We start from the raw sequence: 24,450 nt of genomic DNA, 5'->3' as shown, positions 1-24,450 counted from the left end.
AATGCGATTTATAGTATATATTTGAGGCAGTCAACAGCACTTCAAATGTGTGTGAGAAACAAATTAGAAAAATTAAGTTTAAAGATTATAGTGACTCAAATGACTCAAGTGACCTTGTTGATGTTTTGAAAATTGAGGATCAGACAGGTGAATTCGTGAAAAAGTAAAAAATAAAATGTACGAAGTTAACGGTAAACAAGGTAATTTAAGTGAAAGAAATGGTTCAAATTCAAATGTGTTCAAGACAGAATATATTATAAATGTGATAAAACCGGTCGTCTGCAGTACGAATGCCGAAACTCACACACAATGCAACACATGGAGAGGAAAGGATTCCCAACGAGGAAGTCGGTGGTCATCGGTACTACACACATCATCAAAATCATTCAAATAGTAAAGAGTGTGTAAACTGGAAAAGTCGTAGTTAACGGAGTTATTTTAGTTTTCCTTATCCACGTAAATATTTAACAATCATAGTAACTCTTTGTAATAGTGGAGGTATTGCTAAGTCAGTAGAGTATCAAGTTCCTCGTGCACCTATGCGAGTAGAGAAAGAGAAAAATGTAGGCAATGTAGAATACACCTTCGGTAATGTAGTGCACTCTGGTGGCAAGACTGGGCAATGCAACGCTCTACTTGATCGAAGGATTTATCAACAGAGTTTTTACTTTACCAACAGAACAAAATCGGCCGAGTATCGACTGTTTTATCGACTGAATATGCATTACCAATGTCCTACATTGATAAATCATAAAGGAAAACAAAAGAACACAGTTACAATAAGGTTGTAAAATCTCATAAATGCACGGGTTAATTCATTTCTCCACTGTATACATGTCATAACAATTTTTGCTTCGTAAATAGTGAACCAGTTCGTTAGGTATTCATGTTATTTAAACAAATTAAAAAGAACACCACGCCGAGAATTCCCCAAGGGCGCCAAATCTTAATTGGGGCTCTGCTCTGACAATCGCTTCTCCTTCTTTTTCATATGATTTTCTCCTCCATACTGGCAGTAGCCTTCGCCCGCCCAGACTATTTGCTAAACCCCTACTTCTCAACGCTGACATCCCCATTCAGCATCAGGAGGCTGGGTTCAGCTCCCACTGGCCTAAACGATCGCGTAGTGGACACACCGGAAGTCGCCCAGGCCAAGGAAGAACATGCTTTGGCGCACATCAACGAGAGGTTCACCCTTGCTTACCAAGCAGCCAAGACTGCTGCTCCTTTGGGACCGGATGGCCGCGTCGTGGACCTGCCGGAAGTCGCTATAGCGAAAACACAACACGCAGCAGCTCACCTAAATGAAAAATTTAACCGGGAATTCGGAGCTAACAGGCAGAGTTATGATTTTCCTCAGCAGTACTATCCGTACTCCGCCCCTACGTACAATAGATACTTCTTCCGATGAACCGGAAGTGGGTCAGATTCCTTCGTCAACTTTGGTTCCAATATTCTTTTAGGTTTCATACATGTGACGTGGGCTGATTTAATAAAGCGGTATTTAACCTGTTACCACGTTTTCTTTTGACGATGTTCCTTGTTTTTTAGTTGGTAGTAGGAATTTTTTTAGGAAGATTTAAGTATTATTTAAGAGATACAATGGCGAAAACTTAGTGTCCCCTGAAGCTAGACACGTCCAAAATGCAACAACTGAACGAATCCCGATTCCTTTCTGACGTAATCAAAGGGTTACACGCAATTGATCCAAGGAAAAAAGGCTAACTTTCTAACCTTACTCGCACGCAATTACTGAAACATTTTACAACTATTGTGTCGCCGTTTGTAAACTGCCGACGTCGATTGTGACACGCGTTAACCGAATACCCGTCATTTCCCAATCAGATGTATGCAATCTGCTAACAAAACAATTCTCTTGGAGTTTTTGCTTTATTTTTTTATAAATGAATAAAAATGTATGTATTATGTAGGCAGCTGTTTTATTCCATACACACGGGCTACAAAACTTCTTGCTTGGACGAATTTAAAATTGGAATAAGTGAGAACATAGAAATTACATTGAATTTAAAATCGGAGCTTAGCAAAATAATAATTATTGTATAAAATGATTGAAGTAATTGCCCGGGATAGGGACTTTTCATACACGCCTGATTTCTTTCACCCAACGAATGAACTGCGCTGCCTATAATATATTGCATGCAGTGGAAAAAAATTATGGGAATGCATTCTCGGCACACACCGTCCTTCGGTCTCGAGTCCTTCGGTTCGTTCAGGGTTGTAAGTCGTTTAACACAGCACACACCTCTGTTCAAAGTTCGATGAGACGCAAACAAGATAAAATAAATAATATATGTTCCAGAAATGCAGCACCTATTGTCAAAATTATGGTTGCTTCTATTTTATACGTATAATTTAAAATTCCAATTCGGAAGTAAATCTTGGAACATGGTGGCAATAAAAATAATTTCCCACGGGTGATGCGATCACCTTTTCTCAAGCATAATTACAGAGAAATATGTCTCAGATGTAACATCCTTGACGTGACGTAACGATCTTCTCACATGCTGCACAAGTCACACGTGGTTTCTCATGTTTGCAACTGCTAGACGGGTAATTCCAACTGTTTCCCCCATTGCAATATTTTTTAATTCATGGAACGATGTCCTAAGTACTCAAAATTAATAATCTACTTTTCGATAAAATATGACAACTTGAATTTAACACCAATTTATTGTTGCACGATTTCACGAACTTCATTTAAACCAATAGCGCTCCCTTTGACCATTGGTTTCATTTTACTAATAGTTATCCTTTGAATTTTTCTATGTGTGTCACTCGAGTCCTCCCATAGCTGTCCCCGTAGAAAGTCCTGGCCTCCCTCACACCACAAGAAACGCTTGCACCACACAAGTCTCGGATTTCGCCCACAATCACATCCTTCCGGTCCAGGAGTGCGGGGACCTCGCTCAAATGCCAAGGTCCTGGCACGGAGCACCGAAAGGAGGGAGTGTCCTTTTTCCTGAGCTTCCCAGGCAGACGTGGGTTCGCCGATCACCTCCTGGCTCCCTCCAGGTCGTGGCCTCCTCGTCCACGTGAGAGGGGGCGGATGATCACGGCTATAAATGGTACCACCTAGCCGTTCTCCAGGAACACAAAACGTCAGACCGGGCCGAGTACCACGGCTGGAGCGGAAACTAGCGAGTACTGTCCATCAGCAGCGCTACGCCAGCCCAGAACAAGGGGAGGAACCACCAGCCAGAGAAAGAGACCGAAACGATAGCGATTCCGGGACATCATGAAAGGCTTGGTGAGTCCTGGTTGCGCTGGACGAGATCGATTCGATCAGAATTCGCTCGACGCCAGCAGCGAACAAAGGAAAGTGAAAGGTTAGGGTGGATAGGGTCACTCGGCCGGGTCAGGGAAGCCCACGCGGACATCGAGCGAAATGGTCGACTGCTGCGGCTCCATTTTACATACACTTTAGGCTCTTATTCTCTGCATTAGGTTTGGGATATAGGGGTTGTATAGAATCCGAAGAAAAATATCACACAAATTACACAAATGTATAATATTACAATCTACTAATTTCAAACAATTTCAGATCATTTTGTTCGCCGTGGCTGTCAGCTGCAGGGCAGGTTTCGTCAACTCCCCCTCATTCGGTGAACCCCAGATACATGCCCAACCCGCACCCATAAGATACGCGCCTCCAGCGCCAGTGGGTCAAGACGGAAATGTGATCGATACACCGGAAGTGGCTGAAGCCAAGGCTGCGCATTTCGCAGAGTTCGCCAGGGCTGCAGCTAGAGCTGCTGAGGAACTCAAAAACCAACCCCAATCCGCTCAATACAGCCCCCCGGCTCCGGCGCAAACCTACAACTACCCCTCGGCGCAACCAACAGCTCCGACCTATGTCAGACAACCAAGCTATCAATCTCCTGCTCCCGCGTATCAGTCTGCTCCGGGTAACATTTTTACGGAGACTTCATGAATCACAATAATTAAGTGTACAATGATCCCGGGCATTGCACGTGTTACTCTAATTGCAAATACAGTCAGGCCCATAAGTATTTGTATCCTCTATGTTTATTTAAAAAATTTGTTTAATTTAAATGATAGGTTTAACGATTTTAACAATGTTAATTTTAACAATGTTAATTTTAACAATGTTCAAAATTGCAGCTCCTGCCCCAGCGTTTAGTCAACCAAACCCGGTGGCCTATCAACCTCAGTATAGCGACAACGCGAATTACATTGGCCAGCAAAGCTATGCGTCGAACAATGTTAAACCTACCGCCTTCGTTCCCGCACCCCTGGCCGACGATGGAACCGTAATCGATACACCGGAAGTGGCCGCTCTTAAGGCCGCCAGGTTGGCCGAGCTGGCCGACGCCGAAGCCAGAGCTTACAAGTTTGCCCAAGAATTCAAACCGGAAGTCCAAGGTCAAGGTACGTTCACGCCCAAGGATATCCTCTGAACAAATTTCTGACAGTCACTGTCGAGGCCAGTGACTTCCCCATGGCGCTCGTAGCGTGATGTTTCCACAAGGACAAGAGAAAGAGTTGAACTTATTCTTAAACGATCGTAAAGGAGTCTTTTATCTGCTTTTTCTGTGAAGTCAAGCTTCAGTAATTAAAGTGTTGACAACGAAAAAGTAAGGAAGCATCGGGATAATGTGTTTCGCAGACAGTACCATTGGCGAGCTATAGATACATTTGTAGCAGCATAATGTAACAGAGCAGTCGAAGTCTTGCTCAACAACTTAATCGTTCGATTGTTCTTGTGGGAATGGCCCGTAGGAGCACTAATCGTTAGAGAATATAATCATGAACCAGCTATTCTTCGTCACGAATATTTTAACCATGCCATCACGGGTCACGAACTTGTTTCACACTAACGGAATGCATGCAAACTGCGAATAGTACTTTGCATATGGACCGAGGATTTAAATTGGCAAAGTATTATAAAGTAAAATATATTTAGTTTAATACCGTACTATAAATAATTGCCATGTAATTTTTCATTGTGTAATATAAAACTGTTTGTTAAACAATATTAAATCGATGCTTTAAAATTGATGGGATGATAAGAACTGGTTTGCTTTCAATTGTTCCAGCTTATTCTGGGCCCGCAGCCGCCCCTGCTCCATATAACGTGGGACAATACAATCCCCCCCCTGCACAGGTATTTTCTGGTCCAGGACCTTCGCATCCTCCAGCCCAAGCCGCGTTTAGAAAGCCAGTTTATCAGCCGCAGGGTTACCAACCGCAGCAGCTAGTCGGAGCTTACTGATCGTGGAAATTTGAACAATCGCAACATCTGTACATAATCTAGGCCAATAAATTGATTCCCCCTTTTTTTTACATAAATTTGTTTCCTTCGTTTTGATCTTCTTCCTTTGTGATTTATGGTATACAGGAATACGTCAATATGATTTTAAAAAAATCATAAAGAGCATAGTGAAAATTAATGCAAGAGACTGTTTTATAACGAACAATAAATAATTTGGGATAGTTTTAATATAATGTAGGACAGTGTCAGTCAATGAATGGCGTTGTTGTTACTTGGGTACATTTTTAGCTTTAAAGTGGAAACAGTTCCTTGAAAAACGCAGAGATGCGTATGGTTGGAGAATTCAATGCATGGGAAGGAACTGTCGTCCAGTTCGAGTAGTATAGTCAGTGCCACAGTTTAAAATTTATATACCTAGATAATCTGTGAGCAAAATTGCTTAAAAATGTAGAGAATTTCGATGCGAGATCAACTATAAAGAAAGTTCTATGCAAGCCTATATTTTATAAGCAATTACATTTATACTTCGAAGTAAACTATGTATGCCAAATACAATTAGTGATAAGTAATAAAAACAAGAAAATTTTGATCGTAGACTCAAATTTCATGCATTCTGTTCTCAAAATCATTTACTTTTTTCCTTTATAAAATATTTAAAAATGCTAGTTCATGAAACACCTGGTGTGTCGTATTATTGTATATTTTTCAACTGTAAGGAGGTTAGCTTGTAACAAACACGCGGTTTTTGATAGTGGATCATGGAGTCACCGAATCTACGCACCATGCGAATAAATTACCAACGCGTTTAGGTTGTGCGAAACCGCAGGTTAGCCTACATTCGATTTCGCTATGCATTGCGGTTAACGTAATCCAAGAATTAGAAAGAAGTCCACCGTTGGATCGAGTTAGCGGGAATACTTCTTCATGGCCGCTTAGTCTTGACTTCTTTCGTCAAGAATCATCAATCATTTACAGAATTCATCAATCAATCAATCATTTAATTAATTTCGATGTAAAAGAAACTAATATATATCGTATATTTTTTTTGTCAGAGAAGAAACGAAAATTTCATCTCTTTACGTGTGTATATTTCTCCCAACGAAATCGAGTTGGGAGTTTGCGAAAATTTCGTGTACACAATCGAGATAAAAATCAAAGTGGCAACAGGAAAGATATAAAACAATTGCTATTGCGGATAAAAAAGACTTTGGCTCAGAGATATTATTCGTAACGATTCTCTCGTGCGATTGCGGTTTCTGCACGCGCAATTTCACCTGAAAGGAAGTGTAAAAACAGTTTCGTCGTCGGTATAGATACCGAGTTAATATAACAGTTTAGAATAGTTTCTTCAATGCAATGATATACTCAACAATGTTTTCAGTAATAATATTAATATAGTATATCATAGTATGCCATAATTAAACTAAATTAAAAACTTCATCGAAGAGGAATTACCTTTTACGTGGTTCTAATCTAACGGTAGACCGTGAATATTACAACATAGGTCACCGGTGTACGAAAGACGTGAGAAGAAACGATCTGGGGAACGGAGATTCGTTCCTCCTGAACGAACTCGAGCATCGTGATTCGTCGTTTTTACCAACAGAAAGGTCGAGAATTGTAACTTATTCGGGTTGCCATTTTCTGAATGCATGGACGAGAAATTATTAGGTGGAAATCTGGTCGTTAAGAAACAATCGCAAATCGCTTCGATTTCTCGGAATATTCGGTAATTAAAATTTCGATGCATAGCGAATAATAAGATTCGTATAACAAACGAATTTTGAAGCTTGATCGAGGAGTGATTGGCAGAGGCTCTTTCTAGGCCACCGTTTATAAGGGAGCGAGAAAGAGGACTGCCTTGAAGGGATCACTGGAGGATCTATGATCCCGTCTAGTCGTCCGTGAATCGGGCGTGTTTTGAAACCGCAGAAAACTGCCTAAGTTGCATCGCCTTGCTTGCGGTGATGGGGTAAAATCGCAAAACGTGAAAACTGACCTCGAAAAGATGAGACGAAACATCAGGGACGTTTGAGGACAACTGGCGCAACATTAATAATCCCTAACGTAATTAATTCAAACGTAGACAATGCTCTAGAAATGCTTGAAATAAATTTGTATTTAGTTGGTCATTCGACAAGTGATATTATTTTTATTAAACATTTTCGTCCAAGATCTTCATCTTAAATTCTTTAAAATAACAGTGGGATAATTATTAAAAATATGGAAAATATACAATTAATAATATTCTAAGTTTCTCTACAATGTAATGGAGGATTATAATAGCTTTCGGCTATTACCATATTCTTAATTATTATACAGAATTATATATTGATAATTATTAGTCAACTATTCGCACTCAATTACTAAAAAGGAGGGTTGATTCGATAATCTGATCTCAATTTTGATTATTTTTGCAAAGGAATTATGTTGAAAATAATTCCGTGTTGAAAATAAATTTCATTGAAGTGGAATGTATTGCACAGGGTCATGGTTAGTACATGCATTGGAAACGAAACAATTATGGTATCGATTTCGTCTTATGTGTGATGGTCTTTAGGTGGTTTCGCGGGCTGAGGCCGCGACGCTATAAAAGCTAGATCGACCGGATCGAATGTGACACTCTCGCAACTAAGACGTCCGTTTCGTGACTGGTGGTGTCTTTGCAGCATGAGATTAATTGTAAGTGCGATTTAACTAGGTGAAAATGACATTAGTGCACTAATTAATACCACTGATCGGCAATAAACTTCGATTCAATGAACGGCAAATCAAAACAAAAGAGAAACAAACAAGTATTCAAAAAAAAAAAAATCTCATAATATATTTATATTTCTTAAATAAGCCTTAATAATAATCTTACAATATAATTTCTACTCTGTATTTATCAGATACGACTTAATCCATTGAAAAATGGTGATCTAATTCTGTTTTTGGAACTTTTCAGATAGTGCTGGCTGCGTTGGTCGCGCCAGCCATTGCAGAAAGCTACCAAGAGAAAGAATATTATCAATATCGAGGCCCAGCAGCGCCTCTTTCGAGCGATGGCCTCGTCATTGACACACCGGAAGTGGCTCACGCAAAGGCTATGCACCTAGCGATGCACGCGGAGGCTATGGCCAGGCTGAGGAAGGCTCGAAATGACTATGACATGTACGACAACAACGACATGATGTACACGCCTCGCACGATGGAAGAGCCGATGATGCAGAAGCGTCAGCGACCGAGATCGTTCGCTCCTCTGGGTCGCGATGGACGCGTCATCGACACTCCTGAGGTGGGCTTATTATTATTTAAAACTTATGTCAGTCAAATGTCAACTCTGAACTGTTCCGCTAAATACTAATCTACGTTTATCGAGACGTATTGCTAAATTTACACTTTTCAATGTAAGAGTATCTGTTGTGTGAAATCTGGTTCCTTAGGAAGAAATCTTTCATGTCATTGAATTCAATCAAAATTGCCATTTTTTTTGTTCTTATTTTTAAGTTACTCATGTAGTTTTTTGTGGTTTTTTTTAGGTGGCCGCAGCGAAGGAGGCCCACATGGCAGCACATGCACGCGCAGCGTCGAAAGCGACTGAATATTACGACTTAGACGTGTATGACGGTCAAAGAAATTTGATTTACTTGACCCCTGTTCGCGTCGCTTACAAACACACGCCAGCGGTGGTTTATCGTGGACCCCTGGCGCCATTGGGCCCCGATGGTCGCGTCATCGACACACCGGAAGTGAAGAGAGCGCGTGATGCTCACATGAAAGCTCGTGCTCGTGCTCTCGCGCTCTCTACGCACAATGATCTTTACTACTGAAAGGGAAAGAATGTTTTTAAATGCAATTCAAAGTTTTTCAGGTAAATAGATATCTGTAACATATGTTAGGAAGCAATTTTTAGTTTATGGTTGCTTTTGATTTAAAAATTCAGGCAGTCAGTTTCAGCATTGTATTTGAAAGGATCAGTATTTTTGTGATGTATTTTCTCCGACTTTTTTTTCCATCCTTTTAGGTTCGCTGGTTAATACCAAAAACAACAATAATTTCTTTCCCTTTACCTGAACTTCATTGAATTCGTTACATTCTAAAATTAATATATTAAATATCAAACTGTTTTCTTGACAATTCTCGTGACAGTGAAAACCACGCAATGTAATTTTTACACGCAGGAGCAATTATGTGAAACACAGTTCGTATCGTACCTGATTTTTTACGCTTCACGAGACTTGGTTTGTCGTTTATAAAACTATCCGACGAAGTTCGAATGCTTGTAAATAATTTAATGTTAATATCCATTGTTTTATATTAATACAAACGTTTCATATTGCTGGTGTTGCAATTTGAATTTTATTGCCATACACAGTTGTTGATAATTGTGAAATGTTAACGTAGATTTTAAGAAATACTCGCAAAATATATTAAATTATATATTAAAATGTATCGAAATGAGAAAATTTTGCACTTGGAATTTCTGTCCTTTACCACCGATATGTATTCTATATTTTGTATTGTTTACGATGAAATAAAAATGCTAACGAGGTCCTGTAGTCGTCAACCTTTTGCCTCGCACCTTTGAAGATGTATATTTTGATTAATAAAAAATACCCTTCTATTTATACTTGAGATTAAAAATTGATAAGTGCAGCCATAAAATGACGTTCACAGCCTGATCTACTCCGCCCTGCAATAATAAATTCAGACGGGATTTCGATCGTTTATTACCGAACGTTCACTTTCCTTGAATGCAGACTCTAATTTCAATCTGCAGCGCAGTTAAACAGTCAATTACGAGCGATACAGATCGAGAGAAACGGTTCGCGACCCAGCAAACGATCCATGAGTCGTGTCTGCTACCGGTAGGTCCGCCGGGTCAAAGCCTTGCACTTATTCAACGAGCAGACACAGCCGATGGAACCGGTTCTGTCCATGACTTGGACAACACGTAAACGTAGCACGCCTATCCCAGCACGTTAGACGGCAATTCCTGTTGCTGGCAAGGACGTGTTTGACCGTGCTTGACCAGAAATGCGACAGGGTGAACACTCCAAAGTTCAGAACTGCTCGACTTCTACTTTTATTTTACGTTTCGTTGTCTGATGCTTCGAAGATATAAAACATCGGTTATATCGTGCGGAAAGTAAAGGTGAGAATAGTCTGTGAGATGGGGGAACGTCTGGGCAGCCTTGAGCTACCAATTCATTTTGTTTCGAGCAACGATCGTTTTCACGCCTATGTGCACGTGTCGAGATTATGCATCTACCTAAATTCCTCGGCGCAATCAGATTTACACGTTCTAGATTAAACACCGTTTTCACTACCGTGTTTTCCAGGGCCGAGCACGAATTGATCCGATGCATGTCACAGGCATGGTTCACCGCACGTGACGGCTGATTATGCGATCGATTAAAGCAACGGTGGTCAACTGTGTTTCTTTAACGAAGGGTTTTCCAACATTGTTTCTGAACGTTCAATGGCTGATTTTATAACCGTTTCATTCTTTTCTAATTGTACATGCATAATGTGTCAATTATATACACATACAGGTGATCATTTACAAATGTACATTTACAAACGATAACATTGAATATCGCCTATAAATAATCCACAAACAAAGGTTACTTTCCTCATGAACGCAGACTTTCCTTGACTAACAAACGCGAAATCGATAAGGAGATCACCTTGAGGAGGAATGTGATAACGAAAGTTTCACAAACCTTCGATAACATCTGTAACGGTACAACTCTCCGTTAGTTCATTTGCATTATCCAACAACATACCGAGACAATGATTTTTAGGTGGGAAATCCACCTGAGTAGTACCACATGTAATAAGAAAGTGTAGGTGTGCTATTCCAGAAAGATTAAATAAACAAACTTGTTCATTATTAAAATTAAAGGATGTACTCCAAAATGGTAAGAAAGTTGGGAACATCGATTTCGAAATGAAAGTATATTTTTCTAAAGAAAATAGCGTGTCGAAGACAAGCAATCCGTGGGACAGAGTTCAAACCCGAGAGGAGGTAGTTGGAACGCGATTGCAAATCACAGCCGAGCAATCGCATGGGAGGAAAACATGTTCGAAAGAATAGCGAAGCTTTGAAATGGAGGTAGATAAAGGAAATTGGAAAATCATGTTAATTTTCCAATGCATATTATCATTTCCATTTCGAAGAGAAAGGGAAGAGAAAAATCGACGCGTCGATTTTGGAGGGTGAAGGAATAGAGGAATCGTTGCGTCGATTTTTTGGCAGACTTGGCATTCAGAGGTAGATCGAACACGATGCGTGGAAAGGATGTCGAGATCATAGATCCTTTCAAAGCATCGTTCGGAATGAAGGAATGAAACCTGTTTTGTTACGTCGTTCGTGGTTTTCATGATCGATGCGTTGCAATTACTCCAATTGTTTGCCTAACCCCATGGATTGGAAGGGTTGTAGCCACCCGCAGGGTTCCACGAAGGGTTATGAGGAGGTGGTGGTGGACCAGCTGGAGCCGTTGGCGCTCGTTGAGCTTCTGCGTTGTACAGGGAGAAATGGACGGCCTTGGCTTGTTGCACTTCCGCAGTGTCTACCACTCGACCATCCGGTCCCAGAGGTGCTGGTGGTCCACTGTGATACAGAAATAAAAGTTATGGAGAGATAGATGTAAAGAATAATGACACGGAGAAATAATATTTGAGAATGAAATATCTCATAATGAAACAAATGAAAATTAGAAGCTTAATTACGCACAATGCAATATTTCCTAATGCACAAATAAACGTTATAAATGAACCGATATAAGTTGACGTTACTGATTACTTGATAGAAATTTCTATGGTATGAAAGAATGTGTGAAACCTGTACTGCGCGTAGTTTGAAGGTGCGTAGGGACCAGCAGGTCCGGAGTAAGGACCAGCAGGGCCCAGACCCTTGGGTGCTCTGGCATTGGCGTCAGCTAGAGCTGCCAAATGCGCTGCCTTTAATTGCGCCACTTCCGGCGTGTCGACCACTCTTCCATCAGGTCCCAGTGGTGCAGGCGCCGCGTGGCCACCATAGGCTCCAGGATGCCCACCTCCGTACCATTGCGGCGCACAAAAAACTACGTTCAGAATTGCCGAAAGAAGAACCTGGAAATAAATGAAAATTGCTGTAAATATTGTCACTTGATGTGAACGATTATAGATTGTTTAGTCAAGATTGTTTCAACTATCTCTCTGACATTAATCATTTTATTATTTTAAAGAGAAGACTATTACAGAGATGAAAAGATAGTGTAAAAAACACATTTGTCTAAATTAAATGGTAAACTTAATATTTCCAAATAAATGTTCCATTATGAATATCTACATGAATAAACTTCACGCATGTATACATGTATTTATAATGAAAAATTGATATGGAAATATAGAAACGTAAAAAAAGTTTTGCAAGCAAAGACGAAATATAAGGAAGACACAATGTACTCACGAGGTACTGCATCATCTTGTCGAACCTCTTGGTACGTCGATCCAGCGACTATTGTTAGAGGTTTAGATCCGCATTATGGCTTCCACAATCGTGGATCGTTCAATTTATAGGGGTTCTGGCAAGTGCCCCACCCCTTGTAAGGCAGCCTCGACAACGGGGTATAACCACACCCAGGAAAATGCTCTCCTTAAGGCTGGCTGCCGTGCCCCGTAACATTTACCAAGCATTAACAATGACATCGTGTCCCGTAACCTCGTCAAGAATAAAACTCACCTCCCAGCAGAGCTATGCGACACGCACGTCATCGCGGATTCAATTCCTCGGTATTTAGCGTGGTCAGATCTCTACAACTGGTGGGAACCTTAGTGTATATTCAACTATTCAAATTAATTTTATTTATATTTTTTTAATGCATTAAACAATTTTATTTAACCCTTTGCACTACGAGGGCGTGGCTAAACTATTTTTCCCTAGAACTCTCAAGTCACATGTGACGCGACGCTTCATATAAACAATAAAACAAATTAGTGGAACGTAATTTTATACAAATTATATTTTATAAATATAGAAAGTAGTCTTCTTATAGTGAAGACACTCGTAGTATTTTACTTTTGCATTTGAGTATCATTTTTTAAATGGTGTTTCGTCGGTACTTAAATGTAAGGGTCAAATCATTGTTAACATAAGAAGGCTTCCATTTGAGATAAGTCGAGAAAAAAATGCAAATATAGAGTTAATTTAAGTGATAGTAGTCAATGTAAATTAGCTACAGGCTTGAGCGATGGATTATATTAGTGGAATTCTAATGAGAAGCGACGACTGGCGCGGAGACTTCAACGCTTGCATAGAAAGGCTCGCCGATGATTTGATTTACGGCGACTGCACAGGACATGTTTCTCATAGACTTGAGTTGAAGGAAACTTTGTAGACATAGTTTGATCAGTTTTATTTTTTATAGCAGATTATTTACCACAATTAGAAATAAATTATGTAACTTTGCTCGTGAATGTAATTCTATAATTAAATTGGATATGTAGTACTTTTATTTATGGATTTTATCATCATTCCTTGAAAATACAATAAATTTTATATATGCATTCCAGGAGCGTGAAATACTAATCCAAGAAGTTATTCGTGACATCGACCTTGATGCAATGGAATAATGCTCGAACAGTTGTGATCAATCAAGCGATAAATCGATGTTACGCTAACGTAATAAAACAGCTGACGCAAGGAAATTCGTATAAAATTTCTCGAATACATAATATTACAATTTTTGATTATTGGAACAAAGGAACTTAAAAATAGAAAAATCACATGTCAAGATCGAGATAAAAAAAATCAAAGTGCAATGATCCCTAAGACCATTTTTAGTATTAGAATATTTAGGTATCGATCGAGAGGCGAGTAGGTATAAGAAAAGCAAGCAACCAGTGCTAGAATCTCATTCCTGACAACTCCTGTTTCGTTATCGAAGCGTTGGCGACAAGCTCGGTCCCGTTCAGATCAGCACGCGAACAATGCACGAGGTGGTCTTTGAACCAGGATAACTGTCGCAACGTTTGTTATTTAAAAAAAAAAAGTTGAATGCACCACTTGTGTCACCGCGTGACAGCACGGCAACATGGGTGGGTGAAAATGGCGACTGAGAAGGACAGAGCATTTGAAAAAGACAGAGCATTTGTCACTAATGTATCACAGGACGTGTGAATGACATAAGAATAAACAATAATAGTTTCCTACTTTACAGAGCCTAAACTAATAAAACTTAACGTTTGTGATTCTAGAATATTATTCATTATACAGCATATAAAAGTATGTAGGAAAAGAAGGAACTCGTCAAGGATAAATAAAATCATCGAAAGGTCGTTAAATAATTGCAATCACTTTAATATCAAACCGTAACAAACACGTCGCCGTTCCCAGTAATCCAATAACTATATAATAACTATTAATAAAATAAATTTCTCGAGCCTCGCGTCTTCCACAATGTTACACAAGTACAGAACCGATCCAGAACCAAGAGAATTAACAAAAATTATCCTAAAATACATGGTACAAAATCGTCGACTCTAGAACTGCAATTCAATCATCAATAGTTTCTGGTGGTAGAGTCGGTCTCGTCCAATGATCCATCTACTCTCCTGGTCGTCACCAATGAGGCTGCGGGTAGGGCTCGGCGTAGGACAGGTGAGCTAGTTTCGAAACCTGCTCGGCGTGCGCGGCCAAGTGCGCCGCCTTTGCGTGAGCAACTTCAGGGGTGTCGAGCACTCGTCCGTCGTGAGCCAAGGGGGCTGGTGGTCCATGGTATGCGCTCTGCATCTAAAAATTACAAATTAACAAGCGTCTACAATCATTAAAATTATATTTTGACTTGGCATAATTCGTATGGAAGTAGTAGTATGGGATTTCTTGAGCTTTAACGAGTAATCTTGACGGTGTATTTTACTAGCTCAGATTTAACAATTCTATGGATCGTATAAGCGGAAACCTACCTGCACTGGGGCACCGTAGGATGCACCATAATCTTCAGAGTAATCACCAGAGTAGCCGAGAGGACTAGCCTTGGCAGCCTCTGCAGCATGGGCAGCTAGGTGCGCAGCCTTGGCGTGGGCCACTTCAGGGGTGTCTATCACCCTTCCATCGTGAGCCAAAGGGGCTGGTGGGCCATGGTACGCCACGCCATAAGCGGGATATGGCGCGTAGCCTGGCCGGGCCGTTGCCGAGAAGACGAGGCACGAGAAAAGAAGCTGGAAAGTTGAAAGAGAAAATGCTGATAGGAACAGCTTCCAACAAGTGACACGAAAAGTGACATCACTACAACGAAACTAAAAACAAAACTATAACGTCAACTACGAAACCTCAACCCTCCAAGTACACCACGAGAAGAGACGTATCTAATCGAATAGATGCACGACAATAACCGTATCGTTACTCACAAGGAATCTCATGTTCGCTATAGGATCCACGAGCTGATGGTTTTCTGCTGGTCGAATGGGCCGAGTACACCTTATATAGTCGTGGAACAATACAAGCGCCCACTTTGCCGACGGTAAGCAGTCGGCAGATCGGTGTACGTGAAATATTTACACGCACACGCACGCGTTCCGCTTGATTTTCACATAATAAGCACCAACCAGGTAGACAGGTGGGGGGGGAGACATTTCTATTTGGCAATGCAGAAATCAGGGGGTAGAGGGAGATAGATGGATAGGTAAATATCATAGAAAGAGAATGAGAGAAGCTCGATCAAGAAGGGAGGCAAACCGATATTACTATCCCGAGAAAGAGAGACAGGTAAATAGTGAAAGAAACGAACAGACTTAGGCGAAATGATCGCGTTGCGTCAATGATGGAAACGCGACCATTGTAATCGCACGATTGTTCAAATTGAGCAAAAAACGATCGAAACTTTTGACACTGAGGCTGATTAGGTTCGAATCTTGATCTCTGCAAGGCGAATTTTCACACAGCTGGAAAATAACATAATGAAAGATTTGAATTTTTAAATCTATTATTTTTATTAATTCTAGTGATTCATAACGTATACAAAATTCACGCAATTCATTAAATTTAACCTTCCTTCGGTGTATCCTATTATTATATAAAGCCCTTTAAGGGCTGCAACCCAGTTTCAATCAAACAGAAATCATTCGAGTCATTATTTCACACGCTTCGCATATGGTAATGGTTCCAATGATCCTCGAACGCTGTCTTCGATGCAAATTCCAAGAGATTCCGTCACGTATTGCTACGCCCGAGTTCTTAATAAGCTTTGGAGGCAATTACATTTTGCGAAACGCCGCGAACAATGACACCCTGCGCCTAAACAATCATTTCTAACGAGCACCAACCGCCTAATTGGGACAAGTTCATTACGGCGTAATAATTTCCCAGTGCAATTCGAGGCCTGGATACACCAATAAACATATATGCCATACAGTACATCGCGAAAACAGAAGTATTTTTAATTTTTTCAGGTCTCAATACTGTGATATAACAATTATAATTATAATCCTATAGAAGATTTAGTATTTCTCATCGCAAAAAAGTGGCAATCGATTGTCGAAATGTTGAGTAATTTTGATAAATCGAACATTTCACGCATGAATGCCACAAAACTAAAGAATTCAGTGAAATTTCAGTAACCGTGACGGAATTTCTGGTAACGGCTTAAGTAATCAATTCATGATGATTCAGACGCAACCATCACGAACTGGATATAATAAACAACAATAGCGTTTTTTGTTACTTCAATTTATTCCTTCAAATTTTAAGGTTGAGAAAAATGTCCAATGGTGAACAACTCTTGGTGCAAACGTCGTGGTGATTTCTGGGCTCGGAGGAAGCTGTAAAGGAGCGTTGTCTTAGGTGGCTTTGGAATAAGATCAAAAGAAATCTCATGACATCCGTTACTCTGCTACACAACACTGTAAATAATCGAGTAAATGTCGATGACCGGTACATACAATAGGCATTCCCTGTCGACAACCGTCCCTGGCCTCGTCCGGGGCAGTGCCTACCGGATTAGCGACACACCTAATCGTCCCATAATATTCGAGAATGATCCCGAACGAGGAAGGAGGAAGTTGTCGCGACCAAAATCACTTGGCGAGGGAAATTTATCTAGAAAGAATCTCGGAGCAATATGGGTTCATCTTCGATGTTGATAAAACAACATGAATAAAATGACATAACCGAATGATCGATGATTTAATAAAGGAAATGTAAAATTCCAAGTTATCTTCATCGCTAATTAGCATAATAGCATCGTTCTTTGCTTTCGTCATGCTATTCCAATCAGCGTGGAATCATTAAAATCTCCTTAACGACCTGTTATTTTTAACGGTGTCTTTTTCTATCCTCTAGAATGGCATTGCTGCCCACGCAGCGAAAGACACGGTGCCAATTAATAGCAGCTCGATGATCGTTTACAACCGTCTTTAACCATCCACGTTGGCCGCGCCAGAGATAACCAACGTTTAAGACAACGTTCCGTCGGACGTGTCGAGATTACTTGGAATTCCGTGAAAAGGGCTTTCGTTGGGCGTCCTATCGCCCAATCTGAAGATTATTAGCCGCCCACGCGATCCAACCGCCGCGTGACGCGTTTTACTTATCCGAGTAGAAGTGTTTCTACAAAGTATTTATAGCAATTTTGATTGAAAATGTCAGTGGAAAAACAATAAACTATTTTACGCGTGAATGTTGAAACGAAAATGTAAAACGCATTTCATCACTTAAAAAAGAGTTGATAATCAGTTGGTATCTCTGGCGAAACGGTAAAATTGTGAGGTTTTTCTGCGCGACTTAACACCGATTTGCCCAGCGACTGCCGAGTTTTGTAATCGGTTGGGATTCTATCACTCAAAATATCGAGAAACGTGATTGCGTGCAAAGGGAGAACTTACATGCGTGGTCAGAGGCGTACATGCGTGACGCTTATCGGTGTCTCCAGTGTTCCGTTGGAGAGATCCTTGTTGTGCAAAATGGGATTGTTTGTCGCCCAGTTTCACGCGATTCGCGCAATAGTGCTGCGTTTTTTCTATTCAGGAATTCGTGTATTCGAAATTCTTAAGGACCTCTCGTCGCCGCGACTCTTGTGTGACTTACTGCAAGGTTTCTTCTGACGTATATCTCACATTCTGTGAAAGGGAAGGTAATAAATATTGAGTCTTGTCTCCCATCACTCGTTTTTTTAAAGTGTACTGAGGTTAAACGTGGAACAAACGATCCCTTTCGATCATTCAGATGCTAGTGATTATTCCAAGGAAACGGGGCGACCTTCATCTGGATCAATGTGCCAACGTTCTCCTCTTTTTCTCCCTGTGGCTCGTTCGCTTTAATAGCATTTCGGTCCTGTTCTTTCCCTGGATCCGTGGTATCTCTCGGAATCCGTCGAGGTCGTTTTCGTGGAACGATTGAGATATTACTTTGCAACGACATTACAATTTCCGATCGTTCGCGTATTTTTTAATATTGCGATCGCAGTAACTAACGCGTCGACGAGTCGCTAAGTACGTGATTACGTGATGACTAAGTACATTGCTGAGGGAATTATTCTTCATTCTCGGGGTGTTGGTTTGTCGAAGAACGTGATAAACAGTATAAATTAAATTACACGAGTGTGGAATTGCCGAGACTGGCGAAGATGATTTAGTACTCTGTTGTAAAAAGAAGGATGATGTGACTTTCAATAAATCATTGAAAAAATCGTTGATAAAATAACGCACGAAACAGATTCATTTCAATGAAATATTCCTGAGTATTTTTATAACAATCGGAAGACTATGGTAATGTGAAATTTCAGGGTTTCCCGTCCTGGAAATCATTTAGAAAATGCCACAAAAATCATGACATTGACAATGTGGTAATATCGAATGCATAATGTATGATAAATGAAGAAATAAAAAGTTGCTGGCATTGTCTACGACCTTCCGCAATCAAATGTCCATTTCGAGGGTGGTTTTTGCCCGTCTCGAACCATTCTCGGATTGTCCAGGTTTTTCATGGATCGTGGTGAAAGAGGGTCGACGAGGAAGCCCAGTCGCCGACGGTCATGCACCTGACCTCGACAAAGGAGAGTCCCTTTGAGAGACGAGTCCCGTGACGAGGAACGACAGGGTCTCATGAACGTAATGTCAATGTCAGCACCTCAGGTGCAGCAGTCGCTTCAGGGTGTGGTCCCCTCCTACGGGTCGACGACTCCCTACCAGATTCACATATATAAAAGGAGAACCGTGCTTGGACAGGGTACGACATCATCGCTGATACTTTGGGGGCGAGTACTGATTAATCACCCAGCAGCGCTCTTAGGACACGATTAACTATGAAATCCCTTGTAAGTAATTCAATTATACCATTAACTTTATCATTAATTTAACTAATCGAATGTTGTAAGTGTGATACTCAAACTGCATCAAATTTGGTTGTTTGTAACCGACTTCGAAAAGGAGGAAGTTACTCAATTCCATATGTTTTTTTTTTTTTATAGGGTGGACAGAAATCATTTTTAATCGAACCCGTCCGTGTTCATTGTACTACGATTATACTACACCTTTCCTCTAGACGAACATAGATCTACCTCCTAAAAAAAACTACGCAAATCAATATTTTGTAATCGCAAACGAGGTCCATGGTCATTTTATTAACGTTTAATGTCATTGACATACCAAAACCACGCGTTTCTTTTCCAACGTGGGCATTCTCCTCACCATTCTTGTGCAGTTCTACAATACCTCTCCTGCATCGAATCAAGCCGACAACTCTTAAAGTTACTCTTCTATGCTTTAAGTGTAACCCAATTCGAGATAAAGAAACCATTCTCGCATGTTACAGGTCATCTTCACAGTGTTCTGCGGTTTGGCGATGGCTGAAGCAGGATATCTGGCGCCAGTGGTGTCCTACAGCTATCTTGGGATTCCCCTGGCCTACGATGGACGAGTTTCGGATACACCAGAGGTAGCACAAGCGAAAGCAACGCATCTCGCCACGCAGGCATACGAAGCTGCCAGAAACACGCTCGGATATGCACACGTGCCAATCCTGACCCGCATTTATGGGTCTCCAATTACCTATGGCGCACCCATTGGCGCCGATGGCCGAGTCATCGATACACCTGAGGTTGCGGAAGCGAAGGCTGCTCATCTTGCCGCTCACGCTCTGGTAATTACGGAGAACTAATCTTTTTGCCATTCGACATTTTATTAATTAGTAGGGTTGCTTCTTTTTTGTCGTAGGAAGCAGCAAAAAAATTAGGAATGTATCCATATGGTGCTCTGGCGTACTCCTCCATTCCCTATGCCTACAGATATGGATACGGTGCTCCTCTCGGTCCCGATGGTAGAGTAATAGATACTCCAGAGGTCGCGGAAGCAAAAGCAGCGCATTTTGCAGCGCACGCTCAACAAGCTGCTAAACCTGCTGGAAAACTTTGAAGACAGGTTGCTAAAATTGCTGAAAAACCTTCGAGATGTAATAATACATTGTATTACAACTTGTCATTATTCACGATTATATTGTCGATTATGTGAATAACTCAAGCAAGGTAATAGAAGAAAAACGTCGTAGTTTAATCATTTGTTCGAAAATGCTGTAATAAAATGTGATTAATGTAATTCATGTACAACTACTGATTGGAAGAAGGGACAGGATAAATGTGCCATTTAGAACTTTGATAATAAATCATTATTCCCTCTGTACTCATTCCTTAATAAATATGCTCATTTTATTTCCGCACACTGACAATTTTTTACTAAAAAAATATTCATTATAGAATACTGTAAATGGTATTCGTAGTATTAAATGCGTCCTAGCAGAAAATTGTAATTCGACGTGGAATAAATGACGAGGTATAAATAATATTATACTAGTCGACAAAAAATAGTAAAAATTCAGTGATACAATTGCTCCTAACTAGATTCTCCGTTAAGTGGATTTTCCTATTTCAATGGCTTTACGCGCCATCATCAACGCACCTTCTCTCGTCTTATGTCCGCCGATAAATCGAACCGAATGAACAAAAATGGCCCCTTCAATTCCACAAGTACGTTCGAGTTCCTCATCTCTCAGACCTGCCCAAGCTTCTGGTAAAAATATTCTATAAAACAGTAGCGCTTATTAACAATTTGAAAGATTATGCAGAAAGATTATTCGAACAAATTGTGAAGGCTGTGTGTACCTGCAAACGAAACTACCATGTGCAACAGGAACACCTCGGATTCTATATGTATCGTCTTTAAAAATCAAATACTTCAATTTCGGTTCCAGATTCATTTCTTTTTCTATCGCAAACAGGTGCTCAGACCATGGTACGCTTTGCGTCAATTCAATAATTTCTCCGCTCGGATCAACCTGTAAGCGTTTATCGCTATACACTTCATTTCACTTTGCATGTGTAATACTAAAATTACGAAACTATACTTAAACTAAACAAGCATTTTTGTCCTTTGTGGTCTGTGCAGTCACGTGATTCTTTGTAAAATTATTTCCAATAGTTTCGTATCGTAAAATATTCTGCGCTTAAAAAATTAAATAAAATTACTCTTGCATGATGCTATGCCAAAGAACCGCCTATGATACATTTTTACATACCTAACAATAGGTATGTTATTGTAATGCTTGCACTCTATTGGAGCATTATGTCATTATATTCAAATCAGTGTAAATGCCACAAAGAAGCACGTTGATTGGACATTTTGGTATTATTAATTGCAAATTAAAGCGATAGATACATCGAGGATTTGTTTACCTCGAAGCGTTTATTAATAGATTCCTCTACAATAGACCTAGCTGGTAACCATACATTTTTCGCATAATTTATATGTTGCTTAAATTCTTCGCCAGTTAATTCGACCGCTTTTAAAAATTGTTCGTCAATGTCGATGTTTTCGCTATTCCATGTAGGATTCAGAAATTGTACGCGGGCAGATAAATCGGTTACGATACGATACCTAAAATCGAATATGAGTCAGATTGGATCTGTTATGAAAAACTTAATGCGTATCGATAACTTACGCGGGTTCGCCGTCGTACATCGGAATTCCGTTATCTATACCATCGATTTCTTTAATGAACGTGTCATAAACTTTTTTAAATATTTTTTCGACGTCAATTTCGCTAGCTTCTGGAGCTAGTTGCTTAATGATTTCATGACCAAAGTGACAGTAAATTAATCCGGCGCTACTCAATTTTATTTGAGAATCGTAACCTGGTTTCTTAATAACTGTACTCAAAGACTCTTTAAAATCTCTAAAATAATCGAATTTATCTGAATATATTTAGGTTACAAAAATAGAGTAAATACTTCATTTAAATTCCTCGAGTTTGCTGTATAAAAAAACTTCTAGTTGTTGTTTAAATATACCTCATATGATGATCATAACGATGCTTGGAAGGATTATATTCTCCACCCACATCAATTACTATATCACAAGTATCCAAAATAGTTGGATCACGCGTTCTACAAATAAATTTCAATGGATTAGAAAGATTACTAAACTCCTTTATATTCTATCAGCTTGAGCAATGTTTGAATTTATTGCACTCTTGTAACAGGGATTGTATATCAATTATATCATGAGTAACCTACAAAAGCACTACAAACTCTGCTCCAAAAATATAAACCTAACATACCAATGGTACTGCCACTGTCTAGTAATCACATAAAACCTTACCTAACAACGATTGCATGTTTGTATTGAGGCAAGATTTTCAACATAAAATAGGCTAGTGCTTCATCGCAGTGAAAGCAACCATCGTGCGTTCCGATTTTCACAAGTTTAGTCATTGTAAGAAAATTCCGCGTAGAGGTTAGAAACCCTGGTAGAACAATTAGGTTTGATTGATGCGTTAAAATTGTTCCGTAAATTCTCCTCAGCATAGTGGAACATCAAACATATTAATAATTAAATGTATTCTCACCAAAAAGTCCACGATCTCACGATATGTCGATGACTTATTTACGTTCCTCCACGACCTAATGATACACGTGCCCCATTAACACAGGAACTATTACTATATATATTGTTTTTAATACTAGTGGCGCCATCGGTGGCAAAACGCCCAAGTCTGTAGCCAAGTTAGTTCGCACTGTCTCCGCTAGATGAGGCCCATTTATCAAATAGTGGCGCCATCGGTGGCAAAACGCCCAAGTCTGTAGCCAAGCTAGTTCGCACTGTCTCCGCTAGATGAGGCCCATTTATAAAATAGTGGCGCCATCGGTGGCAAATCGCCCAAGTTTGTAGCGAATATAGTTTCGTTGGTTTTTATAAGATGGCGCCACCAACTAAAAAAGTATGGAGAAGGTTTACCTATATTATATTATAATGTAGACTAAATAAAAGTTTTGATTGAATAACAATTTCTGGTATTTATTTTAAATGATCTCTCTTGCTTAATGGATTGACAGAAAGTGTGTTAAAATATTTGAAAGACAAACAAAATTAAATTATGTTTCACAAAAGACAATCAAATGAATAACATCGAGTTAACAGGTAGTTCTTCTTTATCGGCGGTCTTCATAAATCTTCTTATCGACGATGAAGAGTGCGTCCACCACAAAAGTCGATAATTATCTCTGCATTAAAAAAAGATTCATTAAAATGATAAATTAACACATTCTCTTATCATTTTATTATTTTATACATTAATTACTTCATTTATGTTCAAGCTACTTCTATGAAAAGTACGTTTATGTTACGTCTATTGCAGGTAGCGATTATAGGTTCGTATCTGAACTTATGAACATGCATACACATGAAAAAGCGAGATAAATATGTAAAGAATGTAACGAAATAGTGTATGGTAGTGTTATAAAGCTGAAAATCACGTCAATTATGCATTTATATGAAGAATAAAGAGAAAAACATATTAATGTAACGTATTTCTACGCCTAAACTTTTATGGAACAATTACTTTTGCCGGGTGAAGGTAATCTCGTACTCGTATATAGAACACAGCTTTTTGGATTTTCTTTTCTTTATTTTCTCTTAATCAGACGAGCACGTGTCGCGTCGCTAACCACGCTAACGAACTTCTCTAAACCCTCTCTTTGCTGCGTCTCTTATTCAAAAACGACGAAAGCCTCTTAATGCTAAATTCTCTGGCTTAGGTTGGTAACACTGCTTGAACCTATGACTATATGTAGGTCCCTACATTAAATATATTGGTTTCGCCATCTTATAGAAACGGTGGGAACTATTTTCATAACAAACTTGGGCGTTTCGTCACCGATGGCGCCACTATGGATAATTAT

General features: G+C 39.8%; 5 protein-coding genes across 6 annotated transcripts; 2 read left to right on the top strand and 3 right to left on the bottom strand.

The window, feature by feature from the left end:
- Nucleotides 1-2,225: 2,225 nt before the first annotated feature.
- LOC128893001 (uncharacterized) lies at nt 2,226-9,795 on the top strand. The gene is made up of 8 exons (XM_054153700.1): nt 2,226-3,268; nt 3,563-3,926; nt 4,144-4,410; nt 5,079-5,245; nt 7,741-7,747; nt 7,833-7,936; nt 8,202-8,531; nt 8,776-9,795. Exons 1-8 carry the CDS (start codon nt 3,257-3,259, stop codon nt 9,064-9,066), a joined length of 1,542 nt encoding a protein of 513 aa, XP_054009675.1. The 5' UTR covers nt 2,226-3,256; the 3' UTR covers nt 9,067-9,795.
- Nucleotides 9,796-11,178: 1,383 nt separating this feature from the next.
- Nucleotides 11,179-12,766, bottom strand: LOC128893130 (collagen alpha-1(I) chain-like). Its single transcript, XM_054153948.1, has 3 exons — nt 12,696-12,766; nt 12,087-12,355; nt 11,179-11,855 (listed from the first exon to the last, which is right to left on the bottom strand). The coding sequence occupies exons 1-3, from the start codon at nt 12,708-12,710 to the stop codon at nt 11,657-11,659; spliced, it is 483 nt and encodes a 160-aa protein (XP_054009923.1). The 5' UTR covers nt 12,711-12,766; the 3' UTR covers nt 11,179-11,656.
- Nucleotides 12,767-14,846: 2,080 nt separating this feature from the next.
- On the bottom strand, nt 14,847-15,646 carry LOC128893000 (pupal cuticle protein-like). The gene is made up of 3 exons (XM_054153699.1): nt 15,635-15,646; nt 15,191-15,445; nt 14,847-15,017 (listed from the first exon to the last, which is right to left on the bottom strand). Exons 1-3 carry the CDS (start codon nt 15,644-15,646, stop codon nt 14,847-14,849), a joined length of 438 nt encoding a protein of 145 aa, XP_054009674.1.
- Nucleotides 15,647-19,173: 3,527 nt separating this feature from the next.
- On the top strand, nt 19,174-20,755 carry LOC128893128 (cuticle protein 18.7-like). Its single transcript, XM_054153946.1, has 3 exons — nt 19,174-19,536; nt 20,034-20,360; nt 20,435-20,755. The coding sequence occupies exons 1-3, from the start codon at nt 19,525-19,527 to the stop codon at nt 20,630-20,632; spliced, it is 537 nt and encodes a 178-aa protein (XP_054009921.1). The 5' UTR covers nt 19,174-19,524; the 3' UTR covers nt 20,633-20,755.
- A 167-nt stretch (nt 20,756-20,922) lies between these two features.
- LOC128893114 (MYG1 exonuclease) lies at nt 20,923-23,225 on the bottom strand. Of its 2 annotated transcripts, XM_054153927.1 has the most exons (7): nt 23,118-23,225; nt 22,871-23,015; nt 22,561-22,656; nt 22,212-22,445; nt 21,946-22,147; nt 21,376-21,548; nt 20,927-21,294 (listed from the first exon to the last, which is right to left on the bottom strand). In XM_054153927.1, the coding sequence occupies exons 2-7, from the start codon at nt 22,981-22,983 to the stop codon at nt 21,123-21,125; spliced, it is 990 nt and encodes a 329-aa protein (XP_054009902.1). In that variant the 5' UTR covers nt 22,984-23,015; nt 23,118-23,225; the 3' UTR covers nt 20,927-21,122. The 2 variants fall into 2 exon arrangements, with proteins under 2 accessions (XP_054009901.1, XP_054009902.1); XM_054153926.1 differs by lacking the exon at nt 23,118-23,225 and having other exon boundaries at nt 20,923-21,294; nt 22,871-23,076.
- Nucleotides 23,226-24,450: the final 1,225 nt, after the last annotated feature.

The sequence above is a fragment of the Hylaeus anthracinus genome, unplaced genomic scaffold (assembly GCF_026225885.1).
Source record: "Hylaeus anthracinus isolate JK02 unplaced genomic scaffold, UHH_iyHylAnth1.0_haploid 2, whole genome shotgun sequence".
NCBI lineage: Eukaryota > Metazoa > Arthropoda > Insecta > Hymenoptera > Colletidae > Hylaeus > Hylaeus anthracinus.
The sequence above is the reverse complement of the archived record's forward strand: the minus strand, read 5'-3'. Positions and strand labels throughout refer to the sequence as shown.